This window comes from Armigeres subalbatus, chromosome 2, assembly GCF_024139115.2.
Source record: "Armigeres subalbatus isolate Guangzhou_Male chromosome 2, GZ_Asu_2, whole genome shotgun sequence".
Taxonomy (NCBI): Eukaryota; Metazoa; Arthropoda; class Insecta; order Diptera; family Culicidae; genus Armigeres; species Armigeres subalbatus.
Genome location: NC_085140.1, coordinates 462,591,964 through 462,619,258, shown reverse-complemented (window position 1 = coordinate 462,619,258; position 27,295 = coordinate 462,591,964). Strand labels below are relative to the sequence as shown.

General features: G+C 37.8%; 1 protein-coding gene across 5 annotated transcripts in view; it reads left to right on the top strand.

Annotated features, from left to right (window-relative positions):
* Positions 1-27,295, top strand: part of LOC134213881 (rap1 GTPase-activating protein 1) — a 324,347-nt gene that overhangs the window by 97,239 nt on the left and 199,813 nt on the right. The window contains exon 1 of one of the 5 annotated variants that reach the window (XM_062693327.1): positions 25,944-26,664. The exons of 2 other annotated variants lie outside the window; for them this stretch is intronic. Coding sequence is in view for 2 of the 3 variants with exons in the window: in XM_062693322.1 (XP_062549306.1) it covers positions 27,137-27,210 (74 nt within the window). In the remaining variant the exon portion in view is untranslated. Of the gene's footprint in view, positions 1-25,943; positions 26,665-26,716; positions 27,211-27,295 lie in introns of those variants that run through there. 2 more of the 5 variants (XM_062693324.1, XM_062693322.1) reach the window with 2 other exon arrangements.

Here is a 27,295-nt window from a genome sequence, read left to right as displayed (position 1 = left end):
GCCGATGGGCTTCACCAAAAATATTCGATTATTTAAAGCTCTGGTCATAAGTTTGTCAAGTGCTTGTCACGAGTTTGTAATATTCCATTTAATTCCACTATTTTATTGTACCTTTGACAGATACGTATTTTGACCTCAACAGTAAGGCCGTCTTCTGTGTTTCGTACTTTACTCGACTTGTACGAGACACTGAAGACGCCTTTACTGTTTTGGTCAAAATACGTATCTGTCAAAGTACAATAAAGTAGTGGAATTAAATGGAAAAGTAAAAACTCGTTTTATGACAAGTAAATACATTCCACTAAAAGCTTAAAATAATTTTCATATCATGACATCTGTGGTTTTTGTGGTTTTGCAACATTTTCAAAGTGTTTGCAATTCTTGCTTTTCATAGAAACTTCCACATAGATTCTATGCCGTAATTGATAAGTTCGGTGTCTCCTGGGAAAGTTTGGAGATTCCGAAGACCTCCAAATATCATATCACAAAGTTTCATATAAATGGATTTTTAATACATTCGGCCATGGGCAGGAATGGCACAATGAGCATATATCGGTTTCCATCCACTGCAACTTCAACGCCACAAGTAGAACCATAATATAGATCATCAAATACGTCGAAGTTGTATAAAACCCAACTCTTGCAAGCTATTTTTTTTTACGAAAAAAGGACGTGCGTGCACTTAACTGGCTGGAATTGAATATAGAATAAGATGACGCCAATCTTAATTTTTAATAAAATATAAATCTCATTTTACCTATCATTATAGAATTCTATTGGTAGTAAAAATAAAAAATAATCGCTGGCGACACCTTGGAACTCGAGAAATATGTATTTGACGAGATGTTATACACCGAATTCTATTTACACGAATTTGTTTCGGTCGTATTTTTGATCGAGTGGCTTCAATTTACGACCAAAATCTGTGCAACATGTTCATAAATCCCCTAAAAAATCCAGAGAAAAATCATGGTTATTCATATACGATAAACATTTTAGATGGGGGCAGAACTGAGTAAATGTAAATTGTGTTGAAACAGAATCCTGTGCATTTCTTCGATTCAGTTACGGCTTAAAAAGGGCGTAACTCCAACACGGGCCCTACGATTTTTTTTGTCAGATTCCACCCATAGATGCAGCATAGCCCCCGAATTAAGCTCCAGGTATTAGTTTTGATTTGTTTTTTTTTGTTAATAACGGTCAGGGGAGCATCGTGTGCATGTAAGCAAAAGGAAACGACGAAAATGGTGCTTTTTTTAGATGAGAAGAATTTGTTACAGTGAGATGGAGATAGGAACAGTTCCTCTATTAGAAAATGCGATCTTACCCAAATGTTGTATTATTGACTATTTTCTTTTTAAATATTAAAAAAAATATGACATTTTTTCATATATTTTTATTAAAATTACTTTTTATTTCAACTACTTCGTTAATATTCTTCCTAATCAATCAGTCCAACTGTTTGCTTTTTTTTAGTTTCCAGCGAAACGTCCACTGGCTGCCCACTCGCACACGCCTACTGTGATGCGATTCAATCGAAATGCTATTAAAAGCTCAACAGCTAAAAACGATAGAAACGTCCGTCCAATTCATGGTTTTGTGCCGGTGAATGAATGGATTTCACTCCATCGCCAACCATCGGCAGCGCTATGAGGCTCAGGTGCGCTACTCCGTACGAGCTGCAACACGCACATCATCATTATCACCTTCGCTTTTTCCACCCGTCGATCGGGCAGTGATTTTATTTCTTGGAGCGTGGGGTTTAGCGATTGAATACGAGGGTCAAGACACAATACTTCGCCTAGCGATATGTAGGCGCGATTTCTTTAGAAGCAGAGCAAAACGATATTTTTTTTCAATCAGCCTGCTTAGATTTTGCTATTGTAGTTTTTTTTGTCACGTGACGTGTGATTCTTTTGTGCCACGCCGGAATCTACTTTAACAACGCAACGGATGATAGAAAATATGAACAGATTGTTTTCAAGCGAGAGGCGTGCATCCCTTACCTACCCACAAGGTAAATATTGAACGGAAGGATCGTTCGGTAACGAATGATAATGATGACGATTATGATGCGAGGTGAATCGTTCCTTTTTTTGTAGGTTGGTTTCGTCCTGAATTTTGATTGCTCCTCGGGCAAAAAATAACATTGAACCATTCATTTTTTTTCTTCGATCGTTGGCGTGTGCTCTATCCTAACCCGTTCGTTGAAAAGGGGTTCAAGTGATGCGTGGTTGTTCCTTCAGGGCATGTTGGTATGATTCCGGGACGGTTGGAGAAATTATGCATTGTCGATAAAATTTGTTACATTTCATTTTCGGTTGGGTACGCCGACGGGTTTTTTATCCGGCACTTCCGGGCAATATGAAGGACTAAGTTTGTTGGCATCTGGACCAAATGTTTGCTATGACAGTGATTTAAGCCCGAGGAGACCACGAGTGTGTAGTAAATATTTGTTTTCGTACCCATATCTTTCTAGAAATAGGTTTGAGTCGAAGGTTCAGCGTCTGATGAAAAAATGTTTATAAGCACGTAAATTGTGATAGTACGTACTAACCCTTTCTTCTTTCTACAAAGGCTTGATAGACAGTTAATTATCATATTTTTATAGCATCAAATATTTTGCCATAGACTGAACATACGTTTTGGGAGGATCGCTTTGCTTCCGTTCCGATTCAACACATAAAATATCTGTTACAATTTGAAATGCTCCATTCACTGATGTTTTGTCATCGTGCTTCCTGCGCGAAATAATATAAACACCGCTTTAGATGTTCTGCATTCAATAGGTCTTCTTTCGTGTACTTGTCGAGATTAGGGTTAAATGTGGTGCATTCATTAACATCAAATCTGAAGATAGCACCGCCAATGAAATGTCTATCTCTCTGTAAGCATTTGAATGCTTTATTAATATTTATTTCGAGCGGCGAGTTTGTTTTGGGCCGCGAGAAGATTCAGGAGGAGATGCCCCATAAAGAAAATCACGAGAAGGGCAAAACGGCTTCTCGGTTTTCTTGCACGTTTATCGTGTTTGAGCTAAATGTGGTTAAACCATTAAATATTACGATTAGATAAAAATAATAAAATCCGAATAAAGCACGAAAAATTCGAAAATTTTACAATTTAGTGAAACATTATTCCATCAAAATCCATCCTTTTTTGACTGATACATGATATCGACTTCAACTGTATCTTCATTGTTGTAACGAAAAATGTTGCGCAACCTGAGGCATCATGTCCCAAGCTCCCCGAGGTCTGATTGCCCGACAAAAGAGTGCTTTCAAGGCCGTCCGAGCACTGAAAATTAAGCACTTCACGAACGGTACTAAAACACGTTTAATTTGATTAATATGTGTTTCACTAACAAAAAAAACATGACCGTTTAATAATCGTTGACAACTTTATTTCTTTACGAATCATCTCAGATGAGATGGTTCGTCTCTGGATCACATTTAGCTGTCAGAACAAACCACCAGTTTGCGTGTGATTGTTTTTTCTCCACTCAGTCACAGCAGGGCTAGAAGTAAAGCACAAAAGTAAAGTATCGAAAAAAAACTTATTCTTCTATGGGAATTGCAAGAAAAGCGGAGTAGACATAAAAGGTTTCTGATCGAGCGACGGCAAGTACACAGAGGGAATCGCGATCATCAGGGGTGCCTTGAGATTTTTTCTTCCTTGCAGCTCTCCAGCTCGTTATCTAAGTAGGCAGTTTATTCCATGCCCGCACTGCTGGAGGGTAGAACAAATGGTCTTTTATGTTCTTGCGTATATCCGTGAAGGAGATGTGGTGTTTACGGAGCGTGTAAAAGTAATGTACACGTTGCCGATGATGAATGAGAAAAACGAATAAAAAAAGTGTATCCGTTCATGGGGATTCCGAGTGCTATGGCGGTGGTGCTTTTGAACGGAACGGGTGTACTTTGTCGCAAACGATTTGGCGATGAGCGCGAAGAAGTGCGGTTCTTAATGCAATTGATGGCGTGAAGAAAAGTTTGTTTATAGGTTGGGAAAATATATAACATTCACGACTGTTTTTGATATGTTATCATTTGTAATTTATATGCTTCTTTAGTAGCGATATAAGTTTTACGAGTGATGAAGAGGAAGTGAGACTGAAAAGATGAACAGGCATAACATATAGAACATTATTAAAAAAAGACAGGATCACTGTCTTCGGCCAAAGGTCGCCCAGACTGAATACGAACATTCCGAGGAATTCAGAAGAATTTCCGGAGAAAATTCCAAAGAATTTCCCAAAAAAAATTCAGAAAACTTCCCGTGGTAATTCCGAAGAATTTCCCGAAAAAATTCTGAGGAAATTCCCGAGAAAATTCCGAAGAATTTCCCAAGGAAATTCCGAAGAATTTCCCAAGGAAATTCCGAAGAATTTCAAGGAAATTCGAAGAATTTCAAGGAAATTCCGAAGAATTTCCTGAGGAAATTCGAAGAATTTCGAGGAAATTCCGAAGAATTTCGAGGAAATTCGAAGAATTTCCGTGGAAATTCCGAAGAATTTCCGTGGAAATTCGAAGAATTTCCGTGGAAATTCGAAGAATTTCCGTGTAAATTCGAAGAATTTCCGTGGAAATTCGAAGAATTTCCGTGGAAATTCCGAAGAATTTCAAGGAAATTCGAAGAATTTCAAGGAAATTCCGAAGAATTTCCCAAGGAAATTCCGAAGAATTTCCCAAGGAAATTCCGAAGAATTTCCCAAGGAAATTCCGAAGAATTTCCCAAGGAAATTCCGAAGAATTTCCCAATGAAATTCCGAAGAATTTCCCAAGGAAATTCCGAAGAATTTCCCAAGGAAATTCCGAAGAAATTCCCAATGAAGTTCCGAAGAATTTCCCAAGGAAATTCCGAAGAATTTCCCAAAGAAATTCCGAAGAATTTTTCTTGGAAATTCCGAAGAATTTTCCTTGGAAATTCCGAAGAATTTTCCTTGGAAATTCCGAAGAATTTTTCTTGGAAATTCCGAAGAATTTTCCTTGGAAATTCCGAAGAATTTTCCTTGGAAATTCCGAAGAATTTTCCGTGAAAATTTTGAAGAATTTCCCGAGGAAATTCCGATGAATTTCCTGAGGAAATTCCGATGAATTTCCTGAGGAAATTCCGATGAATTTCCGAGAAAATTCGAAGAATTTTCCGAGAAAATTCCGTAGAATTTCCCAAGAAAATTCCGAAGAATTTCCCGAAGAAAATCCGAAGAATATACCGAGGAAATTCCGATGAATTTCCTGAGGAATATCCGAAGAATTTCCCGAGGAAATTCCGAAGAATTCCCCGAGGAAATTCCGAAGAATTTCCCGAGGAAATTCCAAAGAATTTACCAAGAAAATTCTGAAGAATTTCCCAAGGAAATTCCGATGAATTTCCCGAGGAAATTCCGAAGAATTTCCCGAGGAAATTCCGAAGAATTTTCCGAGGAAATTCTAAAAGTTTCTCGAGGAAATTCCGAAGAATTTCCCAAGGAAATTCCGAAGAACTTCCCAAGAAAATTCCGAAGAATTTTCCGAGGAAAATCCGAAGAAAATTCCGAAGAATTTTCCGAGGAAATTCCAAAAAAAATCCGATGAATTTCCCGTGGATATTCCGAAACATTTCGCGTGGAAATTCTGAAGAATTTCCCGTGGAAATTCTGAAGAATTTCCCGTGGAAATTCTGAAGAATTTCCCGTGGAAATTCCGAAGAATTTCCCGTGGAAATTCCGAAGAATTTCCCGTGGAAATTCCGAAGAATTTCCCGTGGAAATTCCGAAGAATTTCCGTGGAAATTCCGAAGAATTTCCGTGGAAATTCGAAGAATTTCCGTGGAAATTCGAAGAATTTCCAAGGAAATTCCGAAGAATTTTCCGAGGAAATTCCGAAGAATTTCCCGAGGAAATTCCGAAGAATTTCCCGAGGGAATTCCGAAGAATTTCCCGAGGAAATTCCGAAGAATTTCCCGAAGAATTTTCCGAGGAAATTCCCAAGAATTTCCCAAAGAAAATTCCCAAGAATTTTCCAAGGAAATTCCAAAGAATTTCCCAAGGAAATTCCCAAGAATTTCCCAAGAAAATTCCCAAGAATTTCCCAAGGAAATTCCCAAGAATTTCCAAGGAAATTTCGAAGAATTTCCCAAAGAATTTCCCGAGGTAATTCCGAAGAATTTCCCGAGGAAATTCCGAAGATTTTCCGGAGGAAATTCCGAAAAATTTCCCAAGGAAATTCCGATGAATTTCCCAAGGAAATTTAGAAGAATTTTAACCAACATTAGATTCTTCGGAATTTCCTCGGGAAATTCTTCGTAAACTTTTATTTTGCTTAGCTGCAGCATGAAGTTTTCCAGCTCCGATCCCATTCTTCCCGGACAAAAATCTGAATCTATGACTCGGTGTGGGGCCCTCCTTAGCAGAGCGGTTAGACGCGCGGCTACAAAACAAGACCATGCTGAGGGTGTCTGGGTTCGATTCCCGGTGCCGGTCTAGGCAATTTTCGGATTGGGAATTGTCTCGACTTCCCTGGGCATAAAAGTATCTTCGTGTTAGCCTCATGATATTCAAATGCAAAAATGGTAACTTGGCTTAGAAACCTCGCAGTTAATAACTGTGGAAGTGCTTAATGAACACTAGGCTGCGAGGCGAAAAGGTCGAAAGAACATAACGCCGAACAGGATAAAAGGTCGAAAGAGATGAAAGGTTGAAGAAAACTTAAGGTAGAAAGGGACAAAAGGTCGAATAGACAAGAAACTGAAACGGAGAGAATCAATTTCGCACAATATAAGTTTTATTCATTTCATAAATCAACAACCTTTTCTATCTCCAACAGAACTATCTAGATATTACTAAGTCGAGTCAAGTACGAGACACTGAAGACGGCCTTACTGTTGAGGTCGAAATACGTATCTGTCAAGATACAATTAAGTGGTGGAATTCAATGGGATGGTATAAACTCGTCTTAGAACAAGTAGATATTACTGTTTGGTTGTGGGTGAATTTGGTTACCTATCCTATATGGAAAACACATATAATATTGTTATCCGTTAAAAGTCTGAACTATAATTTGAAACCAAAAATCAAAAATGTGCAGTTTAATTTTAACTTAATATTTGTCCGATTTTAAACCAACATTAGACCAATTCTTCAGGCCAGGTTACACCGCACTACCGCAGCACTTTTTTGTTATCGATTTTTGATTAGATTCTTATACAAAAAATGTAAGCACACAATCAAATATTGTTAGAAAAGTTTGCTAAATTTTAAGGTCTCGTACAATATTTGCATTTTCGCATATGTTCTTATACAGGTTTTGGTAGGTTCTTATATAGAATTGTTAGAAAATCGAACAATCACAGGTAGCGAGTAAGGATTTATTCAAAAAGTTGACCAAAAAATAAGGCAAATAATTGAATAGACTATAAAACAAATGATTAAATTATTTTTGAGCGTCTTAGAGGAAATTTTACACACTTATACGATTCTTCCATTTACTTCCACTATAATGAATTTTATATCAACAGATGCGTATTTGGTGTTCTACTTGGAAACTTCTAACATAACACTGAAGAAGTTTTCAAGTATATAGAAAACGATATACATATCTGTTTATACAATATTCATTCTAGTGGGAGTTGATGGAAGGAAAGAAGCTAATCTATATCATATCTATATTCATAAAAATGAATTTCTGTCTGTTTAACCCTTATAGACTCGGAAAATGCTGATCCGATCAACGTAATTTGTATGCAGAGGTTTATAAGGCCGTGGAAGGTTCTTAAGATGGTTAGAGACCCCTTCCCTTCTGAAAGAGGGACTTCCATACAAATGGAACACACATTTCTTCATAACTCGAATTAATTAAGCAATTGGAACCAAATCTGGCATGTGGAGGTTTTAAAAGCCAAAACATGTTTCTGTGGTGGTTCAATACCCCTCCCTCTTCTGGAAATGGGGGCTCTTATACAAATATAACAGAAATTTCTGCTTAACTCGAGAACCAATCAAGCAAACGGAACCAAATTTGGTGAATGAAGTTTTTGAAGACAAGAAATATAACTCGAGCATCGATTTATGAACCGTCTTCTAAATAAATAACAAATACAAAAAATCTCAAAGAATTAACTTCGGACATCCGAATTTATATGAGAGGTTTCTTGAAATATTTCACAGGAAATGTTCAAACTAGTACGTCCAAAGACTTATAATTGAATGCATATTTATAATATTTAGAGCATACTTAGCCATGTTGTTTACTTGAACGAGAAACATAATAGTTAAGCAAGAAAAATCAATATTTACACATTTTGTTTCAATGAAATTTCTTTGTCCGAAATTCGAGTGCAACGTGTCCGAAATATGAATCAGTGGAGGTATTTAAATCCTCCATTTATCTCGGAAAGTCCTTAAGTGTCCGAAGTATGAATTTACACGGTAATTGAATTTAAAGTTGTGATGATCGCTTTGCATATTAAAGCACACCATATATGAAATTAATTATACCCACCCACTTAGATGTCCCTGGAGACAATCGTCCCAGCGAGATCAAAAAGCGAGCTTTTTTAGTTCAATTTGTCGTCGTTGGTAAATATTTACGTGCATTCCTATACATGAAAACCAAGCCGCACTTGCTTGATCTCGAGGAGACTCAGCAGACAGAAATCAAACAACATGAAAAGTAAATGTTACCGTTCGGCTCAGTACATCTGCTTCGGGCATATTTTCATTGTATTTTTCCGACCGCGCCGGTGCGGTGTGAAGAAAAATGTAGATATGTACCTCGGAGGAGCATGCGATTCTTTGGAATCTTCATGACAGTTGCAGGAGCCGTGTGGCGACGCCAAAGAGTGCAGGTTTCGAGGTTGAGGCTCCTGAAGTTGCTTCTGGCTGCAATTGTTGTTGTAGTTTGTTTTTCAACTTTGAACAACAAGTATCAGGAGAAAGGAAAACATTTACCTTCACCCGAGCAGTCGGGCAACTATCAAAACATGCAGCATAGTTAGTATAGTAGATCTTGTGGCAACGTAAACTTTGCTCTTGCTTACAATGGTCTGGTTATGACGCCTTCCCTCACTGTATACAGGTAATGTCAGGATCTTTTATTCTATCCGACTGCATAAATTGAAGGGACCGCAGCACCAGAGCTATAGGAAACCACTTCGCCTTTCATGGTTGTCTTGGATGCCGCATTGCATCCGAGGAAGCCATGGAAGCAAAAACAGTTGGAAACTTCCACGTTTGCAACCATCATCGATAGCTCCGGAGAAAGTTTAAGAATAAAACCCGAACACAAAAGAAAAGTAACCCATCAGATTCAGTTTCGTGAGAAAAGTTAGATCCCTGGCCTTCTTAGTCTATTATTTTATTGACTCATGAAGTTTGCTTCACAAACAGAGCATGGATTTGTTTTACCCTGCGGGGGCCCAGAAAAGGCTTGATGACGTGATTGTCGTCGTCGCCGACTTCGATGTCCTTATTGTGCACAAACGGTATCGAATTTTCAGAAGATTTCCCGGCATGAGAAATGAAAGCACTCCTCCCGTTTTTAGCGCGGTAAACTTCATCAAACCAATTTACCCATGTCGGTGAATGGGATTGTGGGGTTCTACAATTGAGATGAATGATTTGCTGTGTCCTTGTTTAATAGAATTACCCTTCACATATGCTACGCGTTGTTTTGTTGTTTGGGCTGTTTGTATATTAGTTTTATGCAGGCTTTTTTTTTTGACAAATATTATTCTACGTATTTTCGTGATGAACCTAATATTACTACATATTGAAAAATCACATGAATAAAGTGTCGAACAAACAAAATATTCTACGTATATGGGGAATATAATCCTAATAAAATTGTACGGTTTAGGGTTTAGCAACGAAAATTTAATTTATTTCACATTTATTTTTATGTGACATGAAAGTTTTTTTTTTCTAACGATGCATCTAAAATTTCTCCGAGGAAAGAAGAACTATATTTCGCTGCTTACTCCAGCTTTAGGTGATGGTCAATAGGGACAAAACGGATGAAGCGCCCCTTCGAAAATTTGATTGTTCACGAGCTAGAAAAAATTGAGAAACTGCACGAATCTATAAATTCAAATTACTATTAACCAATCGCATGAAGCGTGCTACGGGAACATGTTTTTGACGCAACAGATTTAGAATTTACTTCCCCTGGTATTTTACGGGCTGTTTTTTTCTTCATTGAAATCGTCAACTGTATGTGATTTACCGAGGTCACGTCTTTGATCCGTACAAACACTGGGTGCACGCAGTCCCATTCGTCCTAATCCAATTTTCGGAAGTGTTTTTTTTTGCCGTACTGCAAACATAAACTTTGAGCAATGAGCTGGCACCGCCGCCGGTCTTTATCAATTAATGTTTGCTATTGTCTAGTTGTTTTATGGTTACTGTGCTTGCCAATAACTTACAAACCGGGAGGGTCACGGTCCTCCAGAACCCACACAAATCGCAGCAAGGTAGCTACGGTGTATGTTAGTTAGCTAGCATAATTCTTTTCGCTCCATGCCGAAACAATGCCGTTGGCGAATGTGGCGCCGATGATGGCATTGAAATTTATTGTCCGGGGTTCGGGTTTGCGAAAAAAAACTTTACGGTCACTTCACTTGTGCCAGCTGATTAACTTTCGGTCCATTGTTTGAGAGGAAGGGAACACGGTCATGGATTATGCTGCCGAACGCTAAGGCCAAGTCTTTCACGGTTAAATTATTCATGGTTCCTCTGGGCCCTGAGCATACAACTGCGAGGGTCTTGGCGTGATCAACACCGGCAATTTTATCACTGTGTTTTAGTAGCCTACAGAGGGATGTTGAGATTGATATTATGTAAGAATAATTTTGTTAATTTTCCACGTCTTTCAAGAGAAGTTTTGGCATAGGGTTTAAAGGTTATCATAATAATTATGCAATTTTTAGCTTGGGATTTGATTTTCAACGCTCTTAATTTTAAGATTTCCTGAATACGAATGAATATAAATATTTTGTATTAAATGAAGAGTAATTGAAAATAATGACTGTAAGTTAGAATAAAATTAAATGTCTATTCAACATCATTTCTCCATGTAGATCAAAAGTGCGAAAAACTACATTAGTTGCTGCTACAAGGTAGAGGTAGTGGAAGTATGGTCAATATGCTCTTCCTTTCCGCCGTAAATCTTTTATTTTAGTGGTGATTTCATCCGAAACATTGTATTTTCGAAGTGTTTATCAATAATCTAACATATCAGCTATTATGTGGTAAAAGAATTTTCAAGAAAAATCAACAGTATTACAAGAAAACGATTGTGTGTGTGTGTGTGTGTGTGTGTGTGTTAACGATAAGCGCCGCCTGATTATGCTACCATTATCAATTGGATAATGTACCCATAAACAAACTTCCGGATTTTCGAATCCAGCGCGTATTTAGTTTTGGAATCATATAAAAACATATTGAAACAATCTCACCAAATTGATCAAATTCCGGATAAATGAATTGAGGAAAAGAAGACCACAACTAGTGTCCACGAAAAAATCACTACTCTTCCAGCGCTTTTCCGAGCAATTCGTTATTGATCCATATTTTCCTGGTATTATCACACATTCAGATATATTTTCACTAAATACATCCGCGTATACAAACTACACAAACGATTTCGCGCGCTCTAATAAGAATACACTTGAGTAAATGTCACCAAACTCGTAAATCTCAAACTTCAGATAACTTACAGTATGGTCCATAAAAAAATGCGAAAATATTTTTTAACTTATGTTTTTGTACATTAAAGGGTTATTCCTACTATTCATATATATGTGTGTAAGCAAACGTATCATGAAAAAAACAATTGTATCTAGTGAATGTATTAATGAAATAAATTGTTACTATATAACATAGTCTCTCAACTATGTAACTACGTAACTATAATTTTGATGTTTTCGCATTTTTTATGGACCATACTGTAAACTTTTTTTTTCTAGTACATATGCAAAACATATACATCAGCCGGATCTATTTTTTGTGGAAACAAACAAAAACGTGACAGTCAATATTACAAGAAAACGATTTTATTCCAAAATAGTGTAATAGTGAATTTGACATGAAAGATGCTGGGAAAATATGCGCCACTCATAAATGATAATCAGAATATTCCAATATTTTTCACAGAAATAGCCACAATCTTTTGCCACACTCTCCACAATATAAGACAGATTAGTGCTAGTCTTATACATTAAGATAGTCAATGTTTTGGACTAATCATAATAAAGAGAAAAAGTTTTTGTTTCTAAAGAAAAAGCATTGTAGACGTTAACACCAAAATTGCATCGCATTTTATACATATTTATTCTTAAAAAAAAAACAATAATAACCAAACAGTAGCAACCAAAAGATTGTCCAAATATTTTGAAAAAAAAATCGGTTTAGGAATAAAGGTCGAAAGGACAAAACGTCGAAAGACAAAAGGTCGAAAGGGATAAAAGGTCGAAAGGACAAAACGTCGAACGGGACAAAAGGTCGAAAGGGCAAAACGTCGAACGGGACAAAATGTCGAAACAAACAAAAGATCAATACGTTAAAAAATTCGAAAGGAACAAAAGGTCGAATTGTTAAATATAGGGAAAAACTAAAGAGCAATTGCTTTGCCAACTGTATATGTCAACTCTGTCTGGTTGTAGGACAAAAGGTCGAAGGACAAAACGTCGAAAATCAAAAGGTCGAAAGGAAAAAAGGTCGAAGGGTCAAAACGTCGAAAGGACAAAAGGTCGAAACAATACACCTGAGTCAAAAGGTCGAAGGACGAAAGGTCGAAGGGTCAAAAGGTTGAAGGTACAAAAGGTCTAAACAAAAAATCTGAGTCAAAAGGTCAAAGGACAAAAGTTTGAAGAGTCAAAACGTAGAAGGAACAAAAGATTTTTCAGTCATAGATTGTTCTTTCGAGTTTCGCATATTTAATTAATTAGTGTTTCACCTGATAATATTTTATCGTTGATTTTTTCCTTCTTTAACTCAAATTATTGCCAACCCAACATTTTCATCAAAGTGTTACTAGGCTTAATTTATTTAAATATTAATTCCGGACACTAGTTCTTCACTAATTTCATCAAAATAATCATTCGAAATATATCATTTTAGGCATCTTGGATTGATAATAATTTTATTTTTATGTGCTCAACAGACCATATTTTCCAATGGGAGTAAAATTTAAAATATAAATAAATATAATAAATTGATTTTTATTATTAGAAATCTTTACGTTACGCTGTGAAGTAAGGAGGGGTATGGAATTTCTAAAATTTGCGTTACGAAGTTTGTGAACAGACTCTTATTATTGTATCATTTAATGAAGTCAACGAGTAACTCTAATGCCCAAGACCACCTTTAGACTTTGATAAAGTTATTTTTAATTGTTTTTAATTGTTCAGATATCAAAAAGTTTTTGATGTGGATCAATATTGTTCAATATTTGTTCTAATTTGGTCAAAAAATAATTCTAAACTAGGAAAAAAAATCTAAAAAGGTAAAATTGATGAAATCGTGATTTTATTGTTTTACCTGAAATGCAATGCGCTCAAAATAGTGATTTTGAGCGAAAACAGACATTTTGGTATTAGAGGGTGAGGTATACTCTAAAGAATAGCGTCTGTTTGAAATATAAGGTATAACTTGTAAGAACAGTCAATGTTTGATAAAATGAAACCTTCAATCTCTACACAATGTACACAATGTCTATTCGAGTATTTGTTTTGTCGACCTTTCGTCTCTTCGATCTTTCGTTCTTTCGACTTTTCGACCCAGTTATTTCATCCAACTTTCTTTTTCTTCTACCTTCTTTTCTACCTCTTATCCTTTCGACCTTTTGCCCTTTCGCCCTTTTGTCCCATCGGCCTTTTGTCCTATCGACCTTTTGTCCCTTCGTCCTTTTGTCCTTTCCACCTTTTGTCCTTCGACGTTTTGACCTTCGACCTTTTGACACACATACAGATCTTTATAATATTGTTTCATAGTAATTACTCCTTCTTTGACAATTGCTCATTCTTCGACTTTGATTGATGAGATGAGTGTGTTATTTCTGATTAAAGTTAAATGCATTTCATAAATTCTTTCGGAATACACCAAACTTGTTATCAACTTGTTCTTGATCGGCCTTTTGTCCCTTTCGACCTTTTGCCGTTTTCGACATTTTGTCCTTTTCGGCCTTTTGTGCCGTTTAACCATCTGTGCCTTTCGACCTTTTGTCATTTCGACCTTGTGTTCCTTTCGACGTTTTGTCCTTTCGACTATTTGTCCTTTCGACGTTTTGTCCTTTCGACGTTTTGTCCTTTTATCTTTTCGGCCTTTTGTCATAGATTCGAAAATTTTATTTCCTCCTTTTTTTATTAAAAAAAAATCAATCTGGTGGTCAAGCGAAAGATTCTGGTAGAGATTTGGATAATCGTTTGTTGGCTGTTAATGGATGTAAAGGCTCATCAAGAAGCATGAATAGTTTTTTTTTTGTTTTTCAAATCCACCATGCAAATACTGTTTGTGTGACGACTGTTTCTTTTGTATTTTAGTAAAAAACGGATACTAAGTCTTAATTTAGTAAAACGAGTATGTTATTTACCGAACGTTTCGACGTAAGGATTGTGTCTTCCTTTTCTTATAATATTTTGAATTATTTTTAATTAAGAACACTTTTAAAATCAGAATAAAATATCAGAATTCCAGTTGTTCTGATGTTGTTAAAATCAATTGTCTTGTGATCTTGTGATAAAATGCCACTGCCGACGCCGACAGCTACTCAACTGAATTACGACTGAATTGCTGCAGACGCGAAATATTCCTGCAAATAAATTTTATGAAGCAACCATCCGTTGACGAACGACGAATCGGGACCGATTCCGATGCCATCGTGTTACTTGCAGTTACCATAAGATTGTGCTTTGTCGTGTGGAGAAAATTCCTCTCAATTTACCTTAATTTTGTATATAAAGGATCAATTATTTTGAATAATGCTCCTTTCCAGTCATCAACAGCAGCAAAACCAGTGAATTTTGCGAGAAAATTTCTCTTCTGTGTCTCAAAAAGGACATATTTCTTTTAATAATGCGTATTCGCAATTGGTGCCATTACGCCGAAGACCGTTAGGCCGAAGGTCATTAGGCCGAATGAGCTGAAAAAAACAAAAAGTGAAAAAAAGAAGTTCTTTTTTCACCTTACTCCTTCTTCTCTCTCCCTTGCTTGCTCTTTCTGCTATCTTTCTTCTGTTTTTATCTTCTTGTTTCTCGATTTTTTCCCTCTTTCTTCTTTTTTCCTTCTTCCTTCTTTTTCCACCTTTCTTCTTTTTTCCTTCTTTTTTCCCTTCATTCTCCTTTCTCTTTTATTCTTCTTTCTTCCTTCTCCTTCTTCTTTCTACTTTCTTCGTCCTTCTTCCTTTATCTTTCTTTTTTTTTCTTCTTGCTTCTTTCTTATTTCTTTTTATCTCCCTTCTCAATTCTTTCTTCTTTCTTTATCCTTCTTTCAACCACCTTCTTCCTACCTTCTTATTTCTTTCTTCTTCGGTTCTCCTTTTTTACTTCTTCGTTTTTTCCTTCTTCCTTCTTTCTTCTTTCTTTATCCTTCTTCCTACCACCTTCTTATTTCTTTCTCCTTCTTTCTTCTTCGGTTTTCCTTCTTTTTTACTTCTTCGTTTTTTCCTTCTTCCTTCTTTCTTCTTTCTTTATCCTTCTTCCTTCCTTCTTATTTCTTTCTCCATCTTCTTCCTTTTTCCTACGGTTGTATATGGGTCACGTAAACTTGACGAATCAAATGAGTTTTTCTTTTTCTTTATTATTGTTTATTTTGAGGTTTGCACTCCAGGTCCACTGACACACGAGTTTTTTCAAGTATTTTAATATTTTTTTTTTCTTTTTGTCATCTTGCTGACTTGAGGAGCATTAGGACATATTTAAATGGCTTCCTTTTTGCTTCTTCCTCACTTGGCAACTGCTCACTTCTCACTCCCCACTTCTCATTCGGCCGAATAACCATTCGGCCTAGTGACCGTTCGGCCTTATGGCATTCGCCCTAATGGCCTTCGGCCCAATGACCCAGCATCTTCGCAATCACTACCAGTAGGCGAGGAAATTTCATTTGAGTGCTGCTGTGAAAAAAACACCATTTGATAATTGCCGCAAAATATCGAAAGGGTCCGATTTACTCTTTTTCTTTTTTTCATGTAAAATGTTTGGCCCTGAAAAGGACCGATTTAATTTTAATCATGCACCCTTCCAATTCAATCAACCACAGCTAACCATTGGCACGAAACCCGCGAGTAAATTTCGTTCACGTGTTTTGCTGCACCTGTTGGGAACATTTAGTACATCATATTATCCTGCACGTCCAGTCCTGCAAATGTCCAGAAGACATTTTCCCTGCTTCAGGAGTGTTTACTTTTTTTAGTACTAGTCTTCCTAACAAAACGGGGACCATTGCGGAGCATGAAATACGATCAAATTATTCGAAGAAGTACTTTTTCAACGCCCCCGGTTTAGGATAGTATACACATACATACACATACGATCTTTGATTTTCGTAGTCGCAAAGTGTACCCCAGTTTGGAAAACACAGACGTAGTCCTACGTCAAAAAATGACAAAATGACAATTTTTGTACAAACTTTTTTCAGAGGTTTCAGTTTGGAGTCGAACAATAATGAAGATCATGTTTTAGGTCTGCTTGAGAGCATAAAATATTTTAGACTTAATGAAACTTTGAGTCAATCCCATAAAAAAATCACAAAAAATCCAAGAAAATTCAGGTGGTATTTGAAAAGCTGTGAAAAATCAGGATAACCGGCCAAATAAAGAATATGAACCGTGTAAGAAAAAATCGGTGTTTTAGTTTCATTCATTTCGTTTATTTAGCTTACATCTAAACAGATTACACTAAATCATCGATTTGACACCATAATACATGGTTCGAGGCCACATCTCCCCATTCTCGATTGCGCCAATTTATAAGTTTACGAAATCTAAATAAATACTCACCAATTGTATTCAATCGGAGATTGACAGTGTTCGGTCGAATATGAATATGTTACGCAGTAAGGTTGACAAAGAAGGACCGTGGGATTCACTAAAACATTCAAATATTTAATGCTCTGGTCTGGTTTGGTTTATAATACGTTTTTGAGAAAATAAAAAAAAATGTGCATGTAAAATTTTGAAGTACAATCGGGTAGATCCGCTCTATTATAATACAAAAACTGTTAGACCATAACAATATTTTCATTTAAACCCTTTAAAACCCATTGCTTTTTAAAATCAATCTTAGCACATTTTGGGCAGTAAAACTTTGAACTCGCAATTTGATCAATTTCACATTTCGAATTTTTGGAATTTGATTCTTTTTTTTACTTTTTAATCATTCAAATGATTTCTCGAATCTGTTTATCTTGCCGACCATAACTTTTTCGAAAAAAATATAACCGTGTTCAATGAAGAAATTGTGTGTTGATTAATGGGGCGCCTTTGTCCCGGTTATGGGATGCAATAAGTTTTTGTTATTCATGTAGATTTATCTATTCTTCAGTGTTCTTCTTACACCCAAAAAACACAGAAAAAATTGTATAAAATCTTGGCATACACAATTCTACTATGTTTTAATACAAGAAATGTAAAGTTTTTATACAGACACTGTATTAAAAAAATACAAAATTGTTAGATTCCAATACTACGATTGTATTGAAATATTCCGATATTTTTTATGCCAAAATTTTATAGTTTCTGCAGAACTGTAATAAAATCTGCCACTCGCTGGTTGGTTTTAATAGTTTTACGGATGTCTTATTAGACTTGCATCAAAACCATGTTGGTAATTGATGCTAGTAAATCATACAATTGAAGACCTTTGAGTTAATTAAATTCAGAATCGTATGCCTCACACCTGATTCAATTTTAAACGCAACAAAGCTCTGGTTTTATCAGATTTGACTAAACACACACACGTGTCAACACTCAACCCGCAGTCAAAATCCAATTTTGTCCCCCATCATCAAAGCATTATATATCAATAATCTGCCTTGATGCAATTCACGCCGTACACTGCATGGTTCGCGTGCTAACAAAGCAGAACGCCTCCCACCCAGCCATTGCAACCATCATCATCATCGTCAACAATTGCTAACGATTTGACATGTTCATCACCGTGGCACCTGCGGGTGCAGCCCAGTCAAAATGATTCGAACCGTACTCACTTTAATCCGGTGGGACTGGCTCTTGATGACAACGACTTAGCCATAGCTACTTGTTGTAATCGACGACGGTGCGGGGTTCGCTCTTTGGCACAAGGAAGCATAAATTGAGAAATTATACCTCGATCTGCATCGAACACAGTCAACCGCCCACCCGAACGGCTGATTTCCAGTGATTCTTCATTTTGAATAAGTTGCGATGAATTTAGTGGTTTCCTGCTGAGAGTACAGGAGCAGGTTTGACACTTTCATGCATCGAGAACGTGATGAAGGAATAAGCAAATCTCAGTTAACAATCCCAATTTGTATTAATTATACAAAATGTATTATTTATACAAAATTTTATTCACATAATTAAATGAAGCACACTTGGGTGCTCCACACAAAGGCATTTAAGAAACTCTGACCTATTAGTTAGGTCGCTGGAGGTGCTGTTTCGCTTATTCGCTTCGGCGAAGACTGCAATCTCAAAGCTTTTGTGGCTGGCGACTGCGGTGAATTTTCTTGTTACAGATTGATGCCTTGCCACTAATGCCATTTACGTGATATCGATACAACACGCTGCCTGCTGCTACTCATCGTCTTCGGTAGCTGAGTAAGCAAACCAGCTCTGTCTATAACTAAATCGATATACCATTTCGAACGAGATGTTGACTGCACAAAGATTGCATCGACATGAAAATCTTTTTTTTTTGCATAAGACAAAATAAGCATGTCTGGTGAAAATGAGATCGATAATCTTTCTATTAGACCTCGCAAAAACTTTGGCGCATCTCTTGAAGCGTGTTGTTGGAAAAAGATGATGATGTCGGACCCCACCGACAAATTTACATACATATGGCCAATAGATCAACCCCAACCGAGTGGCATCTCATCGCGTCGGCACGCTAGGATGATGAGGAAGTCCGCGATCGCCTCGGCTAATAATGGTGATCTGGTTGTATGTTGATGGATCACCGTCGAAAATGCTGCTGCGCCTTTGCCAGCTCGCGGTGGGGTGATGTTGACTTCTTGCTGGCGGTCATGTTGGCGCGGCATCGAAGTGATGTCTGCGACTTGTTTGTTTACGTTAACTCTAATGAGCTGTGTTTACTTATTCAAAGAAAAACGGAACGTAATGTATTTTTATTCTGTGTCGTACACTTACATATTTGTTTACTTCATTACAGCTACCTTGTAGTGCAAAAAAATATATAAATTGTTTCAAAAGCTCAGGAATAATAATATCGCGCTACGTTTTCGGTCAATACTACTGATCGGTACTGTACTGTATTAACATCTTTTTCAGATCAAGCATACAAAAGCAGTTTTCTCGTTTAAAATAAAATAAAGATACAGAGCGAAAAAAAATTTTTTTTTTCAAGAAATAAGTTGGCCTTTGTGACAAAAATTTGAACACGATGTATCGAAAATAATTGGACAAGACTTTTAAATGCAACTCACTACAAGTAAATTGTTAAACATTTATAAAAGTAGCTTGGTAATTATTGCTGGCATTCTTTAACTTCTATTCAAGAATAAAAACTGAATATTTTTTCAAGAAATCCCGTTTTGGTATTAAATCATTTTACGGGTATCAAATCCAATGAAGGGCTTGGCGGCCATATGACTACCAGTTCTGCCTTATACGCAGGAGGTCGTAGGTTCCATCCCAGGCCCATTCCATTCCTCCTACTTTGTATCTAGCAATCGCTAGAACTGGAAATGGGTATGAATACCGTTTTCATCTTTAATGACCTGAAAATTCTGAAAAACCCCAAAAATTAAAATCAATTGTAAAATAATGCAGTGTTCTGGATTTCTAAAAGTCGTTACGAGTGGGAGGAAAAATATCTAGGAATATTTATTACCAGAAGTTTATGGAAGAACATTTAGGTCAAATTTTTTCCTACTTGTTGAATTTATTGTTGAAAAGTTTTTATAAACTTTAAAAAAAAATAAAATTGACGTTTTTTTAGCTAATGGTCATAAAATCATTATCATTATCAAATTTAGTTTTAATATGGTGGCACATTTTGATGCTGAAATTTTTGCAGTCCTGCGCAATCTGTCGTCATTGGCCTTGATAAACATTATTTCCTTACTATTAATATCGCCTTTCACTGGAACTCGACACTGACCGTTATCTATCGACCAGTTGTTTCTACAGTCGAGTTCCATAATTTGCTTAACAAGGGTGACTTGTAGAAATCAAGAAACTCAAACTGAAAGCGTTAAAGTAAAGGAGCAAATTGATTACTTAGTAATGATTTTTATTTTTACCATACAAATTCCAATGAAATATTGGCACCGGTTCTTTCTGCATATAGACCGATAAGTGATGTTATTACATAGCGTTGGTCATTGAATTAGGAATTTTATTAATTTTAATTTTGAATCTCATCTCTTGAAATATGATTCTTATTTTATAAAATGATTTGCAGTTCGGAAGGTTTTGATAATCTAAGTAAAATCAGTGAAATGAAGATTATTGCTCATGTGTAGTAGGAATCCCGACTGTAGTATTAATTTACAACACCATCTGATCCAGCCAGATTGCAGGAAGGGAACTCACTCGGAACCGATAGCAGCAGAGGCGTCTTCAACATTATTGGCCACGTTCGATCATAATTTTATGATAATTACTCAACTTTCATCATCGAATCCTGTCTATCGCTTCGCGGACGATGGATGGCTTGGGCGCAAGCGATTGAACCATTTAGCGTATTAGATAAATTTCTCATTTTAATTTCATGCTCATAGTCCATCATAATATGTTTGAGCGGACCAGACCAGCTCATATACAGGTTGTTGCCTAACAGAAAAAAATCGCTCGTTAAATGCGTCGTTTAGTCGTCAAACAGGCTGTTGTGATGGGTTCACGATCGCGTGGTTCGTCGTCGTCCGCTCGAGGTACGCTGACTGATCGGCTCTTGTAGTGCTGGGGGGTGTTGCATATTTACATATCTTTCCGCCCAAATGGGTGGACAATTTTCTTGCGGGGAAATAGAAAGTGTTGGTCGGCGGACTCTGTCTGCATCCTCATCCCCAATGTGCGTGACGCTTGCATGGATTTTCCACCATCGGTCAACGTAATTACGTTGTACAACACGTATGCCATCATACCAAGTGCAAATGTTTTTCGTTTTTCCGATTGCTTCGAGAAGGAAAAATTGGTGCATTTCGGTCTCGAATAATGATCGTTGCCTCACTTTTAAACGATTATGATCCACCCCTTTATGTAGTTCGCATTCCGCGCGCTACCGTTTAAATGGACCGAATGCGGATGTATCGAACCGAGCTGTAGGGGATGCACTGCGTTAGGTAAAATGCTGTTCATTTCGGATCGGATAAAATTGCATCTGACGTCAGTTTACTCTTCTTTCTTTTTTTTTTTCGAAAAAGCCGACGTATGTTTCCAAAAAAATCGAACGTTGCGTAACGACTCGTGAATTGATGTTTCGACAAGTTCTTTGTATTGCTTTGTTACTTGAAAGGGGGTTGATATGTTGATGTCGGTTGAATACGTGCGTTAATTTTGATTTATCGGCTTTTCCCGGTTCGCGATAATTGGTCTCGCGACAGATATCAAGCGCACGTGGCTAGATGTCAACCACAACACATTTATTGCTTCGGTCCTCTGGCTCTTGGCAAAAAGGTGATTCGTTCAACCATTGTTTGAAACTAAAAATATTGTTAGTCAATTTCATAGTTAATAATTTTGTAGTGAATTATTCGGATTATTTATCAAACTTCTCGACGAATTCCAAATAAATGGCTCTCCTACTTTATTACTGATCTATTACTGTACAAGTGTACAGTCAGATGCAGAATCTATTGATTTTTCTTTACTTCAGTGTCTCGTTCGTGACTCGACTCGACTCTGTACTTGAAGTTGAGTCTAGTACGAGACACTGAAGACGGCTTTATGATCTCATCAATTACGTATCAAACACATATCTTTAAAGTTATACTCAAGTGTTGGAATTAAATGGGATAATACTAACTCGTCTTATGACATTCCACTGAAAAATTTAAATATTATTTATTATAAAATGCTCTTTGTAGGTTTTACCATTAGAATTGAGCAATTCGCACAAATTCGGAAGTTGTACAATTCTGAGAGTAGATCCACTTTCATCCGTTACCACAGATATTGATTTGGGACTAATAAGTATGTCTTATGCAGCGTACACACGGTCAAGCAGTTTGACCAACATTGACTCCACCCCTTGTTAAGTCAAGCATCCATCATGTTCAACCATCCATCATGCTCATAAGGCAGAAGCGGTAGCCACGAGACCACCGAGCTCGACAAAAATGTTCTCTCTAGTTTTTAATACGTAAAAGTGAAACACCATAAAAATAGAGACAAATTAGAAATTTGAGGTAGGTAATTTGAAGAGTTTCCCGAGGAAATTCGAAGGAATTTCCCGAGGAAATTCGAAGGAATTTCCCGAGGAAATTCGAAGGAATTTCCCGAGGAAATTCGAAGGAATTTCCCGAGGAAATTCGAAGGAATTTCGCGAGGAAATTTGAAGGAATTTCCTTAGGAAATTCGAAGAGATTTCTCGAAGAAATTCGAGGGGATTTCCCGAGGAAATTCGAAGCAATTTCCCGAGGAAATTCGAAGGAATTTCCCGAGGAAATTCGAAGGATTTTTCCAAGAATATTCGAACAAATTTCCCGAAGAAATTCGAAGGAATATTCCGAGGAAATTCGAAGAGATTTCTCGAAGAAATTCGAGGGGATTTCCCGAGGAAATTCGAAGCAATTTCCCGAGGAAATTGGAAGGAATTTCCCGAGAACATTTAAAGGAATTTTCCGAGGAAATTCGAAGAAATTTCCCGAGGAAATTCGAAGAAATTTCCCGAGGAAATTCGAAGAAATTTCCCGAGAAAATTCGAAGGAATTTCCCGAGGAAATTCGAAGGATTTTCCAAGGAAATTCGAAGGAATTTCCAAGGAAATTCGAAGGAATTTCGAGGAATTCGAAGGAATTTCGAGGAAATTCGAAGGAATTTCCCGAGGAAATTCGAAGAATTTCCCGAGGAAATTCGAAGGAATTTCCCGAGGAATTCGAAGGAATTTCCCGAGAAAATTCGAAGAATTTCTGAGAAATTCGAAGGAATTTCGAGGAAATTCGAAGGAATTTCCTGAGGAAATTCGAAGGAATTTCGAGGAAATTCGAAGGAATTTCCTGAGGAAATTGAAGGAATTTCCCGAGGAAATTCGAAGGAATTTCCCGAGGAAATTCGAAGGAATTTCGAGGAGATTCGAAGGAATTTCGAGGAAATTCGAAGGAATTTCGAGGAGATTCGAAGGAATTTCCTGAGGAAATTCGAAGGAATTTCGAGGAAATTTGAAGGAATTTTCGAGGAAATTCGAAGGAATTTCACGAGGAAATTCGAAGAAATTTCGAGGAAATTCAAAGTAATTTTCCGAGGAAATTCGAAGGATTTTCACGAGGGAATTCGAAGGATTTTCCGGAGGAAATTCAAAGGAATTTCCGGAGGAAATTCAAAGGAATTTCCGGAGGAAACTCGAAGGAATTTCCCGAGGAAATTCGAAGGAATTTCCCGAGGAAATTCGAAGGAATTTCCCGAGGAAATTCGAAGGAATTTCCCGAGGAAATTCGAAAAAATTTCCCGAGGAAATTCGAAGGAATTTCTCTAGGAAATTTGAAGGAATTTCCCGAGGAAATTTCGAAGGAATTTTCCGAGGAATTTCAAAGGCACTTCCTGAGGAAATTCGCAGGAATTTCCCGAGGAAATTTGAAGGAATTTCCCGAGGAAATTCGAAGGAATTTCACGAGAAAATTCGAAGGAATCTCCCGAGGAATTTCTCCAGGTAATTCGAAGAAATTTCCAAAGGAAATTTGAAGAAATTTCCAAAGGAAATTTGAAGGAATTTCCCCCGGAAATTCGTAGAAATTTTTCGAACAAATTCTAAGGAATTTCCCGAGAAAGTTCGGAGGAATTTCCCGAGGAAATTCGAAGGAATTTCGAGGAAGTTTAAAGGAATTTCCCGAGCAAATTCGAAAGAATTTCCCGAGCAATTTCGAAGAAATTTCGAAGGAATTTCTCGAGGAAATTCGAAGGAATTTCCCGAGGAAATTCGAAGAAGAATTTTCCCGAGGAAATTCGAAGGAATTTCCCGAGGAAATTCGAAGGAATTTCCCGAGGAAATTCGAAGGAATTTCCCGAGGAAATTCGAAGGAATTTCCCGGGGAAATTCGAAGGAATTTCAGGAAATTGAAGGAATTTCCAAGAAATTCAGAATTTTCCAAGGAAATTCGAAGAATTTCCCGAGGAAATTCGAAGGAATTTCCGAGGAAATTCGAAAAGAAATTTCGAGAAATTCGAAGGAATTTCCCGAGGAAATTCGAAGGAATTTCCCGAGGAAATTCGAAGGAATTTTCCGATGAAATTCGAAGGAATTTCCCGAGGAAATTCGAAGGAATTTCCCGAGGAAATTCGAAGGAATTTCCCGAGGAAATTCGAAGGAATTTCCCGAGGAAATTCGATGGAAATTCCCGAGGAAATTCGAAGGAGTTCCCCGAGCAAATTCAAAGGTAGTTTCCGAGGAAATTCGAAGGGATTTCCCGAGGAAATTCGAAGGATTTTTTTCCCGAGGAAATTCGAAGGAATTTCCCGAGGAAATTCAAAGGAATTTTCCGAGGAAATTCGAAGTAATTTCCCGAGGAAATTCGTAGGAATTTCCCAAGGAAATTCGAAGGAATTTCCCAAGGAAAATCGAAGGAATTTTCCGAGGAAATTCGAAGAAATTTTTCAAGGAAATTCGAAGGAATTTCCCAAGGAAGTTCATAGGAAATTGCCAAGGAAATTCGAAGGAATTTCCCAAGGAAATTCGAAGGAATTTCCCAAGGAAATTCCTTCGAAGGAAATTCGAAGGAATTTTCGAGGAAATTCGAAGGATTTTCCCGAGGAAATTCGAAGGAATTCCCCGAGCAAATTCGAAGGAATAAATTTATCCCCCAAAAAAGAACGAACAGGCAAACCTGTCAAAATCCATAGTAAATCCATAGTGGTTTTTACTGAATTGGATAAACTTTTTTATTTCACTTCGTCAACTGATAAATAACTGAAAATCACAAATAACTAACTATGAGTAACAAGAAATGAAAATATCATAATTGTTGAACCACTGTGTCCCGCCAATCACACTAATCGCAGTTGGCGCATGTTGCGTCGTCACCCAAGGCGACCATGCGCTCTGTTCCTCTGCTGATGCGTTGTTGTCCGATGCGATGCGGCTCAGTCCAAGCAAGCGGTCCACGAGGGTCATAAAATCGGAATCACGCAGAGCACAACCCAAACCAAATGCTGATCTCCCTGTCGCAAACTGTAGTGCCGCCGCGCCGACTACTCTGACTGTTCACTAACCCACGTTCCAATCCGACAGTTCGGCATGCAAACAGGAATTCAAAATGCAAAACAAAAATGCATAAACGTGTGCGCGCACGCCGCGCAGGTCGTTTGCGCTACTCGAAATCGTTCGTTCACTGCTCGAATGCGAGCATTTCGATTTGTTCGGCTCTGCATACAGCTGCGGTGGTTGCTGTTTCCTTTGCCTCGAATACTTGCCGTGCATAAGCATGGCTTATGCTGCTATGCTGTGTTGTTTCGTTCTTTTATGTAGTAGTGCGGCCCAACTCAATGTTTTCATACACGTTCACTCGGTTTGCCTTGCTCTACGTCGCTATTCTGCGTTGCGTAGCGTTTTGCCCAGCTCGGTGGTGCGGCGACGACAGTGTGCCTCAAGCAATCGCACGTTTAACACCGTTGTCAAGGGAGATTCGTCGCCGCTTGCTTTATCGGGATGTAGTGCGACGACGGCACGTCGAAATCGAAGGATCTATTCGGGAGTGCATCGACAGTCGCGATAGCTAATTTATTTTCTGTGTGATCCGATTCAGGACGAAACGTGACAAATTGTGCGATTTGAGTGAGGTACTGATTAGTGTCACGGAACGCAGATTTGATGGGTCCTTCATGGGAGGTGTCCAGGGTGAAATAAGTGCCTATTGGAACCTGATCCAAGCTCATCGCTAGTGTGGGAGTACAGGAAGAATAGTAAATGATAAAGTTTGTTGCAAGAAGCAGGGTGAAAAGAAAATCTGGAAAAAATAATAATTTTTACTGTTTTGTGGCCGTTTTTTGGTGAATCTGTTTGTTCCTTCGGGAGAGTGAAACGAGAAGCGAAATGAGATAACACTGTTATTGGGAGTGATAGAGAAGCGCCATTCATGGTCGATTGATCATTCGTCGATCGACGGTCATAGTGTGCTGTGATTTATTCCGCTTGATTCAACACGGATTGCTGTCGGAACGTATTTTTCAGTTAAATTACGCCAAGCGTGGAAGTGAACATATACGTGCAACGGCAAGTGGTGTATGTCAAGAACGCACAATTGGATTCTAGTTCTCGAGACGACCATAACTGGTGATCACCGACACAACCCTCTAAGTGTGTGGATTATATATGAAAGTGAGTGATTGAATAATAAGCGTGATACTTTACCGCAATCATGCTGTGTCGGATTAACACAAATCATCTATCATCTCCCATCTGTGGCTTCTACTGACAACCAATAGTGTGCACGCTTCCACAAACGCATCGTTCATTAATCCGATCGACCAGATCGAGCGTACCCATTCATCATAAACGACTCATCAGGACTTCATGTGTGAGCGAGTGTGAACGAACATATGTGCTTGCAGTTTAGCTTCCGAGCAGAAGTGCTTTGCTTTTCGTTGGTCCTGCCTTATCCCAGGATCAACGAACCGATTACCTAGTCACGTGCTACCCATCAACGAAACGAAACGAACTAAATCCATTGAACGAACCAACGAAGAACGTCTGCTGGTTAACCTTCCCCACTACAAGACGAGTTGGGACGAAGTGTGAACCGAAAGGGAAGGTTATCCCAGAAGAGAGAGAGACAAGTCAATTGGGAAACATGAAATACCTCAGCTCTGGGCACCGGGAATCCTACACCCTGGTCGTCCGCAAGAGGTACATGAAACGAATGCTGTATGTACATACGTTTTGATTTTTTTTCTGCTCTGTTTTCTGTTTGTCACCACCACCCCCGATTAGCCTAAAATTAGCTCCCGGC